This window comes from Globicephala melas, chromosome 5, assembly GCF_963455315.2.
Source record: "Globicephala melas chromosome 5, mGloMel1.2, whole genome shotgun sequence".
In the NCBI taxonomy this organism is placed as follows: Eukaryota; Metazoa; Chordata; class Mammalia; order Artiodactyla; family Delphinidae; genus Globicephala; species Globicephala melas.
In genome coordinates this window covers 93,763,648-93,776,154 of record NC_083318.1, presented here as the reverse complement: position 1 = coordinate 93,776,154, position 12,507 = coordinate 93,763,648, and the positions used below count along the sequence as shown (strand labels likewise).

General features: G+C 35.4%; 1 protein-coding gene across 1 annotated transcript in view; it reads left to right on the top strand.

Moving 5' to 3' along the window:
- CCDC158 (coiled-coil domain containing 158) overlaps nt 1-12,507 on the top strand; it is a 97,479-nt gene that overhangs the window by 50,382 nt on the left and 34,590 nt on the right. Inside the window, exons 15-17 of the mRNA XM_030878081.2 lie at nt 392-550; nt 1,917-2,009; nt 2,801-2,896. Coding sequence (XP_030733941.2) covers nt 392-550; nt 1,917-2,009; nt 2,801-2,896 — 348 coding nt within the window. The remainder of the gene's footprint in view (nt 1-391; nt 551-1,916; nt 2,010-2,800; nt 2,897-12,507) is intronic.

Sequence of the window (12,507 nt, the reverse complement as noted above, 5' to 3'; positions counted from 1 at the left end):
TAATATTCAACCTTGAAACAAAATAGAAAACCCATAAAGATTTCAAATACGTGTGTCTTCTTTAAATCTCTTGTGTCATTTTAAAGAAGTTTCAATTTGATTTGGTATATGATTTCTCAATTCACCACAACACTGTCTCTTTTTATGACAGCACAGTTATTACATATTTCATAGGTTTTATCAAAGATTTAGTAAGCCTAGAAAGAAGTAATAAACTAGTAGTGATAAAAATGAGAGAGAACATGGTAACATAATTCTAGCAGCTCCCAACTCCAATCCATATACAGTTAAGCTATAGTTCAGATCTTTACATAATAGTTTTATATTTCCATCACATCTCAGCATCTACATCAGTATATTATTTCTGATATTTTCTCCTCTGTAATTGTAGGAAAAGCATTTGCTAAAAGAAGAAAAGACAAAATTAAGCCAGGAATTGAGTACTGTTGCAGCAGAGAAAAACAAGATGGCGGGAGAACTAGAAGTCCTACGATCTCAGGAACGCCGACGGAAAGAAAAGGTTGCTAATATGGAAGTTGCTCTTGATAAGGTGGTTATTAACTAAATATATAAAATAGTTATCAACTAAATAGTTATTAACCAAGTGGAATTGTTCTGAATGAAAGGTCCATGTTGATAGGAACCAAATCTGTCAAACTGTATTGTATCCCAGTCACCTCACACAAGAAAAAAACTGTATCCTGTACAGAAGGCTGAGCTTTAAAAACATAGTCATGATGCATACTTTTTACAAAATTATCTTTTTTCTGGCTAACAGGTCACAAGAGCAGTCAGATATAAGATGTAAGATGCTCCTGGTATCCTTTGTGACCTGAATAACTAAAAATACCACCAATCTAACTTACCATCAAAGAAGGACTTGAATACTAGGTAGAATACAGTCTGTTAATAATATCCATACATAGATAAAGTAATGCTAACGTCTGGCACTTTGTGGAGTTCAAAAAGTGCAGGTGGGGAGCTTCCCCGGTGGCACAGTGGTTAAGAATCTGCCTGCCAATGCAAGGAAACAGGTACGAGCCCTGGCCCGGGAAGATCCCACATGCCGCGGAGCAACTAAGCCCATGCGCCACAACTAGTGAGCCTGAGCTCTAGAGCCCACAAGCCACAACTACTGAGCCCACGTGCCACATCTACTGAAGCCTGCGTGCCTAGAGCCTGTGCTCTGCAACAACAGAAGCCACAACAGTGAGAAGCCCGCACACTGCAACGAAGAGTAGCCCCCGCTCACCGCAACTAGAGAAAGCCCACGCACAGCAATGATGACCCAACACAGCCAAAAATAAAATTAAAAAAAACAAATAAATTAATCAATTAAAAAAAAGAAAAAGTGCAGGTGAGGAACACAGCTTAAAGAATGAGAAGGATCAATGATGACACTGTATTTGTCATTGCCATTTATTGTAGAGAAGTAAATCTCTCTTTGTGTCCCCTGAAAACTCTAGAAGCCTAAAAATATACCAAGACTAGTCATTGATTCTTGAGAAATCAGAGCATTCATGGTGATAGAAAATGACCTGTGATCCCACCTATTTAAACTTAGGTCTTAGAACATGATATATTGACTCAATGAATTTCAGTTGTGGTTATTTTTATAGAAATGTTTTTACATTGCTAAAGCTGTTTGCTCATTTCATCCTTAGTTCATTCATTCTTCTGAGTGCCCTCCACATACTAAATGCCATGTAGATGCTGGGGCTATAGAGGATAAAGACATGGCCTCCAATTACTCTCAAGTTTTCTGAATAAAACATAAATAAATAGATAAATGTAATACAGTGTGCCAAGAACAGGGGCAGTTTCCTTGAAGAGATGGCGACTCTGCATTTATGCATTAATAAAATAAAATTGCATACAGAATGGAGGGTAAACCACATGTGGTGGCTTGATTGTAGGCATCTTTGCAGTTTGCAGAATGTCAAGATATAATACAGCATCAGGAACAAAAATCAGTGCACCTAAAACTTCAACACACTTTGGATGTAAAAGTAAGATCTTTTTTCATCAAAAATAGTAGTTTAAGCAAAAATTATGCCTTGGTTTGATATACTTTCATATATTCCCCATGTACCTGAGATACATTCAAGTGTACTTTTAACATTATCTAATATTAGCAATTATAAAATCTGTGCATTGTACAGATTATACCTATCCTTTTCATATATAGTAACAAATTGAAGCACCATGCTTTATGTTAAGTCTATACTGAATGAGGGAAACATAGAAGTACCTACCTTGGGGAACCAGAGGTTTGTGTACAGGAGGTCAAGTATGTTTGGCTTGTTTGGAAAATTTAAAAAATGATGTAATTTGCATGACAAAACATGTCTTCTTTAAAAATAGTAGATTTTTCCACTGGAGTATATGTCTGGCTTTCGAGTATATTTTAAAGTTGCAGACATACTTTAAAGTCTCAATACTGGATATTTTCACAGGCAGAAGCACTCCATAGTTGGAGAGGGTCTTTCTCAGTAGTATGTCAGAAATAGTGTGGAGTGTTTGGCAAAGTTAGAAACCAACGTAGTAGCATCCCATCCAAGATATGTTTTCACATCTGGAATGATTTTATCCATCAGAAGTGTGAAGGCATCTTCCTAAGCCCATGATTAGTCCCCAAAGAGTGATATACACCCGAATCATCTTGCTTAATACTTTGGCTTAAAACTTTGTAGAAGTTCAACATGTAAGACTGAAATTATATTTGCAAAAATACATTTTGATTTCACAATTCTCACTGTAGGTTGACAGTTATTTTGCTCACATGTATATTGTCTTCCAGGAACTTAAGGGCCCTGGTTACACCTCCAATTCTTCTGTGAAACCACGCCTTCTACAGCCATCTGCTGCCCAGTCTGCAGCCAGCTTCCTATCTCATGTAAGTAACTAGTCTTGTAGTCTAATCACACATGAAATCACACATGGAAATCAATTTCATTAGTTAATAGTCCTATTGTACATATAGCAACAGGGTTGCTAGTAACCTACCAGTTATCCTGCTTATGCATTTAAATGAAAAGCATGCACTGCAAAATGAAAAAGTTGAAATGGACTATTTTCACACATATGAGTTATGTGCACTGATAAACTAGCTATCACCCAGCAAGTAACATTCTGTCAAACAAAAGAATATTATTAATATTAGAAGTTAACATGGTTCTCTCTGGAGACTGGAACTTGGAGGTGGGCAGAGGAAGGAAAGGAGACTGCTGCTTTTTGTTTTAAGTGTTATAAAATCATTTTACCTTTAAAACTATATGCACGTTACATTGATAAAAATTAAATTAAACCCCTCTCCCCATGAAGCAAACAACAAACACAGCAAAGAACATTTGACCAGGAGTCATTGGGACTCAAGATGTGTCTCTAACTACTTTGTGTGACCTTGGAAACTGAGTTAAATATATTGTTCCTTTTCATCTCTAATGAGGAGTCTGGACTATAGATCATCTCTGGGGTTTTCTAGAAGATCAGCTCTGAAATTCCATGACTCTTCATTACCCAAAAGCCAGCCTAGTAGTTAGGCTCTTTAATACATAGACTGTACTTGATTATAAAGAATCTCATCCATCACTGAAAAAGTACTAGTCATAAGTCTATTAAATTTAACACTTTAATTGTAATTCTAACAGCAGTAATGAAGTGTATTATCTAAATAGAGTGTTAAGCATGTTTTATACAATTTCTTCCCTTAAAAATGTTTATTATATAATTTTACACGTTAAATGTAGCATACATTCTTTGTTTTATTCACTGATGTGTTCCAAGCACCTGGAACAGTATCTAGCATGTGGTAGGTATTCAGTACATATTTGTCTAATCGGTGAATGAATTCATTGTAAAATATTGTGTTCAGGTTTTCATTGTTTCTACTGACAAGTCAGTTTTAAGTCTTGTTGTCGCTTTTTGGGAGGTACTTTTTTTCTCTAACCACTTTAAAGATTTTCTCTTTGTTTTGGTTTAAGCAGTTTGACTGTGATGTGCCTGTGTATAGTCTTCTTTGTATTTATCTTTCTTGGGGCTCACTGATCTTCCTGGATGTGTGGATTGATATCTTTCATTGATTTTGGAAAATTTTTATCTTTTATATTCTTGACTATTTTTTCTGCTCCATTCTCTTGTTTCCTTCTGTGACTTGTACTATTAAGTAACTTTATTTTTTAAATTGGTATGTGATAACTCCATTGTCTGAATCCCCTATGAACTTCTGACCATTGTTTCTCTTGGTTTCTGGTCATATTTTTGTCTGCTCTTTTTACTGCCTTTTTTCAAGACTATTTTTTAGAGCAGTTTTAGATTCACACCAAAATTGAAAAGAAGATACAGAGATTTCCCTTATACTCCCTGCCCTCACACATGCACAGCCTCCCCATTATAAACATCATTCACCAGAATGATGTGTTATCAAGGGTGAACCTACATCGGCACATCATAATCACCCAAAGTCCATAGTTTTCCTTGGGGTTTGCTCTTGGCGTGGTACATTCTATGGATTTGGACAAATGTTTATACATATGTCATAATTGACATATATCCATCATTATCATATCATACGAAGTATTTTCACTTTACTAAAAGTTCTGCCTCCCCCGCATCCACCCCTGGCAACCATTGATCTTTTTATTGTCTCCCAGTTTTACCTTTTCCAGAATGTCATTGAGTTGGAATCATACAGTATGTAGCCTCTTCAGATTGGCTTCTTTCACTTAGTAATATGTATTTAGGATTCCTCCATGTCTTTTCATGGCTTGATAGTTCATTTCTTTTTAGCACTGAATTTTCATTGTCTGGATGTACCACAGTTTATCTGTTCATCTACTAAAGGGCACCTTGGTTGCTTCCAAAGTTTGGTGATTGTGAATAAAGCTGCTATAAACATCCATGTGCAGGTTTTTGTGTGGACACGTTTTCAACTCCTTTGGGCAAATATCAAGAGCATGATTGCTGGGTCATATGGTAAGAATCTGTTTAGTTTTGTAAGAGACTACCAAACTGTCTTCCAAGGTGGCTGTACCATTTTACACTCCCACTAGCAGTGAATGAGAGTTCCTCTTGTTCCACAGCCTTGCCAGCATTTGGCAGAGATTATATAATCCAGTGGTTTCCTGAGAATGGGTGCATTTCATTCATTAAGTGTTTTAAAACCTTGCATGTCTGAAAATACCTTTATTCTTCACTTACATTTGATTGATGTGCAAAATGTTGTTGCTATTGTGCCATTTTGATTCCAGGGCTTTTGTATGTGACCTGTTTGTTTCTCAAAGATTTTAGAGTCTTTTCTTTACCTCTGGTATTCATTTCAGGGTGATCTCTGCTGAGGGTCTTTTTCCCTTCATTGTGCAGGCTCTTATGTTCTTTCTTCTCTGAAATTTTCTTGTGTCATTTATTTGATCATTTTCTTCCTTCATTTTTTCAGTTCTCTCTTTCTAGAATTCCTGTTAAGTCACCTATTAAGCCTTCTGGATTTATTCTCTAATCTCCTTTAATTTTGACTTCCAATTTCCATCTCCTCATATTTTATTCCCACCTTCTGGGAAAACTCCTCAACTCTATCTTCCAAACATCTATTGAATCTTTTTTCTGATATCATGTATTTTTAAAAATTTCCAGGAGGCTTTTCTTGTTTTTTAAATCTTCTCTTTATATAGGTTTATGTTCTTTTGTGGATGCAGTACTTCCTCATTTCCGTCTAAGGATATTAGTATCAGTTTTTCAGTAATTTCTTCTGTTACCTAAATTATTGCTGTTTCTTTAAATTCATTTTTTTTTCTGTTTGTTTTGATGTCTGTCTTTCATGTTGGAGATTTTCCTTCACTGTTTGGCGATCATTGGCTCTCCATTCATATTTAAGACTGAGGCCCTAAAAAACCAATGAAAAGCACTTCGTAAGGTTCACAGGATTTGTTAGCTAGTAGATGGTTAGATATTACTTTTTAACCAAGGGATCCAAAAATGATCTTAGTTTTTTTTCTTGGTCCTGTTAATTCCCTTAAAGAGCGATTGTCTTACTACAGACTTGTAGATATAAATCTATCTGCCAGTATTCTGAGAGGTGAGTAAGGCAGGGAATCTGGGGTATCTATATATCTGTAAATCTTACTTTATGCTTATATTTTCAGTTTGCAACCTTCCTCCTGCCATGCCAGATATCCTTTTGGAGCCTAAAGTCCTTTGGTTCAATCTCACCCAGAGATTAAGCCTCTAAATGTATTTAGGGGAAAAGAACGAATTATTACCTGACTCCGTGGGGAGGACATCTGGTATTCTCACAGCTTCTACCATAAATTTTTAGCCAGTCCTCCCATTTTGCTGCCCTGTCCCTTACCCTGGCCTTCCTTTCCTCTTTATCCTTGTTAATTTCTTTAGTGTCATTTTAGTGGGGCTTCAGATAGAGCAAAAATAAATGCCAAGTCTTATGTTTAAAAGCAGAATATCTCTATGTGCATTGTTCTCCATTGCCCCTTCATTTATCTCGTTTCATTTTAGTCTTCTTGTTCCATGATTCTAATAATAGTCATTACTTACTGAACACCAGGCACTGTGCAGCATACTTTCTATAAATTATATAATGTATTCCTCACAACCACCCGCACGAGATAAGTGCTGTTATTATACTTATTTTACAGAGGAGGAAACTGAGGCTTGGAGAAGCTAAGTGACTTACAGAGTTCACACTCCAAAAACCCAGTTGTGCCAACACTTAACCAAGAGAGCCTGAGCCTAGAACCTGTCTCCTTAGCCAGTTATACTGTATTCATTCTCTACACCACACTGTTGAATGCTGTTTATAAACAAAATAAATGGATGATGACGTAAATAGATACTCTACCTGAACCAACAGTGTATTTCATTAGGTCTTTGTGGATGAATATTATACCATTTTGGAAGTACAAAGGCATTAAAAATTATCCAATTGATTGCCCTAGTTTTAACAGGTGAGAAAATGGTAGAACCAGAAAAATTATATTATGTGATTTGATCCAAGCTCAAACACCAAGAACATGTATATATGTATGTGTATCTAAATACATACCTACACAGACAGACACATACACACAAATAATTGGTAGCTTGACATAGAAGATTTTAGATGAAAGTTTCAGGTAAAGGCTATTGTAGCATATAAAAATAAAAGATTTCCAGGCTCATATAATTTATTTTGTTTATATATCAGACTCTGTACACATGCACTGTAATTTGTGCTAGCTGTGCTTGATCTTTGTTGTTGAAGTACCCATGATGTGAGCAAGATTTTCAGCAAGACTTTGTAACTTTTGTCTTATTTCCTACTCACCCATTTTTAGTATACAATATAAAAAAATATATATATATTCTAAACAGTATATTTTTATTCCATTTTTATTACCACCTTCTGACAGGAACATAAGTATTATAGGAGATGGATTTGGTCAGACGTTCTCAAAATAGAGTAGTCTAATTCAAACTGAATGAGATCAAGCTTTTATTTTTAGCTTTTACATTCATCTTCTATCTTTGGAAAATGGAGCTAGGAGGAGTTGAGAAGCACACATTCTCCCTAGACATTACTTATCTTACATTATAACTCATAAGTTTGCCTGTAATGCACTCAAGGCCATTAGAGAGAACAGTATTTGGGGAAGATGGAGGTACATTAGAGATATAATTTGCAAGGTATTTTGGAAACAAATTTAACATAAAATAATTTCAGAGTCAAAATGTAATAGGAAGCTAATCAAATCACAAAACAAACCTTAAGTTTAACAACAACAGTATAAGCTTATATTCTTCCCTTGAAACCAAAAAAGCTTGTAGAAGTTTTAACCTGAAAATGTATGTCCCCTAGCAATAGCCTTAATGTGTATCCTAAGGGTCAGAGATTGGAGTGGGAGAGAGCAAGATTCTTTGACGGGCTCCAGTAACTTCAGGAAGAGCTTATATGTAGCTATTTCTTTACCAGCCAGACAGGAGTCATATGTAAAGAATGTTTTTAAATTGTTCATTTCCTAGCTATTTTCTAATTTTTAAAAGTGTATTTTTCTCATGTTATAAATCAAAATATGTTCCATATGAATCAAACAGCATACAAAAGTATTAAAAATGAATCAGTGAAAGCATTACAAGATTTATAAACATTAAAAGGAACGATTGGGACTTCCCTGGTGACACAGAGGTTAAGAATCCACCTGCCAATGCAAGGGACATGGGTTCAAGCCCTGGTCTGGGAAGATCCCATGTGCCGCAGACCAACTAAGCCTGTGTGCCACAACTACTGAGTCCGCTCGCCTAGAGCCCGTGCTCTGCAACAAGAGAAGCCACCGCAATGAGAAGCCCGCGCACCGCAATGAAGGTTAGCCCCCGCTCGCCACAACTAAAGAAAACCTGCACACAGCAACAAAGACCCAACACAGCCAAAAATAAATAATAAATTAACTAATTAATTTTAAAAAGGAACGATTGATTATTTTGAGTAAATAAAACTTAAATCACAAAACCACCATAAACAAAATCAAAACACAAACTAGAAAAATATTTCTAATAAATAAAGGGTTAATGTGTATAATATAGAGAGTTTTTACATACCCAGATGAAGATAGCATATACTCTAAAAGAAAAGTGTACTAAAGATATGGATACAAAATTCACATAAGAAATGCATATAGTCAATAAACATGAAAAATGTTCAAACTCATTTATAAACAAATAATAATTACTGCATATTAAAGCAAAAAAAAACTAACAATTTTGCATATAAAATGGTCAAATGGTAACGGGAAGGGTGCAGCATAATGGCCACTCTTGTATCATACCTTACTGATAAAGATATAAATTGATATGATTTTGTCATTTTTGCTTCCAAAGTTCACTGTTTCTTTTTTTTTTTCTTTTTAAATTAATAGACTAATTTTTTAGGGTAGTTTTAGCAGAAACTAGAGAATTGAGCAGAAAGTTTAGAGAGCTCCCATAGACTCCCTTTGCCCTACCGCTCCCTCCCCCCAGTTTCTCCTATTACCAATATCTTGCATTAGTATGGTACGTTTGTTACAATTGATAAGCCAATATTGATACATTATTATTAACTAAAGTCTATAATTTACATTGGGGTTCACTCCTTGTATTGTACATTCTGTGGGTTTTGACATATGTATGATGGTATATATCGACCATTATAGTATTATACAAAATAGTTTCACTGCTCTAAAAATGCCCTGTGCTTCACCTGTTCATCTCTTCCCCCCCTTCCCCTGAACCCCTGGCAACCAGTGATCTTTTTACTCTCTTTGTAGTTTTGTCTTTTCCAGAATATCATATAATTGGAATCATATAGTATATAGTCTTTTCACATTGGCTTCTTTCACTTAGCAATATGCTTGCAAGATTCCTTCATATCTTTTCATCCCTTAGTAGCTAATTTCTTTTTCACTGAATAATATTCCATAGTATGGGTGTACCACAGTTTGTTTATCCATTCACCTGTTGAAGGATATCTTGATTGCTTCCAAGTTTTGGCAGATTATGAATAAATCTATGTGCAGATAAACATCTATGTGCAGGTTTTGCACAGACATAAGTTTTCAACTCTGTTAGGTAAATACTACAGAGCATGATTGCTGCATTGTATAGTAAGAGCATGTTTAGTTTTGTAAGAAACAATGAAACTGTCTTCCAAAGAGGCTGTACCATTTTGTAATCTCACCAGCAGTGAATAAGAGTTCCTGTTGCTCCCCATCCTTGACAACATTTGGTGTTGTCAGTGTTTGGATTTTAGCCATTCTAATAGGAGTGTGGTGTAGTATGATATCTTGTTGTTTGACTTTGAAATTCCTTAATGAAATACAATGTTGAGCCTATTTTCATATGTTTATTTACCATATACATATTTTCTATGGTGAGATGTCTGTTCCAAACTTCTACCCATTTTTTAAATGGGCATTTAAAATTTTTTCTTATTGTTGAATTTTAAGAGGTTCTTTTTTGGGGTGTATTTTAGTTACCAGTCTTTTATCAGTTATCTGTTTTGAAAAGATTTTCTGCCAGTCTGTGGTTTATATTTCCATTTTTTAAACATTGTCTTTCACAAAGAAAAGTTTTTAAAGTTAATAAAATACAATTTACTGATGTTTTTCTTTCATGGATCATGCTTTTGATGTTGTATCTAAAAAGTCATCACTAAACCTAAGGTCATCTAAATTTTCTCCTATATTATCCTCTAGGAGTTTTATAGTCTGGAATTTTACATTTAGGTCTGTGATTCACTTTGAGTTAATTTTTGTGGAGGATATAAGGTCTGCATCTAGATTCATTTTTTTCCGCATGTGGATGTCAAGTTTTTCCAGCACCACTAGTTGAAAATAGTGCCCTTTCTCTATTGAATTACCTTTGCTCTTTTGTTGAAGATCAGTTGGCTATATTTGTGTGGGACTGTTTCTGGGATCTTTATTTTATTCTGTTCCATCAGTCTATTTGTCTGTTCTTTTACCAGTACCACACTGTCTTATTACAGTAAATCTTGAACTTGGATAGTGTCAATTCTCCAACTTTGTTCACCTTCACTATTGTCTTAACTCTTCTGGGGTTTTTGCCTTCCCATATAAACATTAAAATCAGTTTGTCAATATCAACAAAATTTAAAGAATTATTGGGGTTTTGATTAAGATTGTATTTAATTCATAAATCAGGTTGGAAAAAACTGATATCTTAACAATATTGGGTCTTCTTATCCATGAACATGGAATATCTCTCCATTTATTTAGCTCTTCTTTGATTTCTTACATCAGAATTTTTTAGTGTTACTCATGTAGATCTTGTACATATTTTGTTAGACTTATACCTAAGAATTCTATATCTTTGGTACTAATGTGAATGGTATTGTGTTTTTAATTTTAAAATCCAATTGTTCATTGCTCTTATACAGCAATTGACTTTTGTATATTAACCTTGTTTCCTGACACCTTGCAATAATCTCTTATTTGTTCCGGGAGTTTTCTTGTTACTGTTGTTGATTCTTTGGGATTTTCTACATAGTGAATCATGTCATTTGTGAAGAAAGACAGTCATTTCTTCCTTTGCAAATCTGTACACCTTTTTTTTCCTTTTTGTTCTTTTTATTTCATTAACTATGACTTCCAATATGATGTTGAACAGAAGTGATGAGAAGGGACATTCTTGCCTAGTTTTTTTTTTTTTTTTTTCAGTATGCGGGCCTCTCACTGCTGTGGCCTCTCCCGTTGTGGAGCACAGGCTCCGGACGCACAGGCTCAGCAGCCATGGCTCACGGGACCAGCCGCTCCACGGCATGTGGGATCTTCCCGGACCGGGTTACGAACCCGCGTCCCCTGCATCAGCAGGCGGACTCTCAACCACTGCGCCACCAGGGAAGCCCCTTGCCTAGTTTTTGACGTTAGCAAGATAGTATCTAGCTTCTCCCCATTAAGTGTGTTGTTAGCTGTAGGGTTTTTGTAGGTGTTCTTTATCAAATTGAGGAAGTTTCCCACTATTCCTAGTTTACTGAGAGGTTTTTCCCCTTTCAAGACTATAAATAATTATTTTTTAATTGAAATGTAGTTGATTTACAATATTGTGTTACTTTCAGATGTACAGCATAGTGATTCAGTATTTTTGAAGATTATATTCCATTATAGGTTGTTATAAGATAATGGGTATAATTCCCTCTGCTATACAGTATATCCTTGTTGCTTATCTATTTTACATATAGTAGTTAATCTCATACCCATGATTTGTCCCTTCCCCATCCCTCTCCTCTTTGGTAACCACAAGTTTGTTTTCTATATTTGTGAGTCTGTTTCTGTTCTGCATATATATTCATTTGTATTTTTAGATTTCACATATAAGTGATATCTTATGTGGAATCTAAACAATTTCTCTGTCTGACTTATTTCACTAAACATAATGTTCTCTATGTCCATCCACATTGCTGCAACTGGCAGTATTACAATTCCTTTTTATGGCTGAGTAGTATCCATTGTGTGTGTGTGTGTATGTGCGTGTGTGTATATATATGCGTCACATCTTCTTAATCCAGTTGTCTGTTCATAGGCACTTGGGTTGCTTCCATGTCTTGGCTATTGTAAATATCACTTGCTGTGAGCATTGGGGTGCCCGTATCTTTTCAAATTAGTGTTTTTGTTTTTTCTGGATATTTACCCAGGAGTGGAATTACTGGATCATATAGTAGTTCAATTTTTGGTTTTTTAAAGAACCTTCATATTGTTATCCATAGTGGCTGCACCAATTTATGTTTCCACCAACAGTGTATGAGAGTTCCCTTTTCTTCACATCCTTGCCAACATTTGTTTTTGTGACTTTTTTTTTTTTTTTGGCTGCACTGCATGGCTTGCAGGATCTTAGTTCCCTAACCAGGGATTGAATCTGGGCCCGCAGTGAAAGCAGCAAGTGCTAACCCTGGACCACCAGGGAATTCTCTATTTGTACACTTTTTGATGATAGCCATTCTGACAGGTATGTGGTGATACCTCTTTGTGGCTTTGA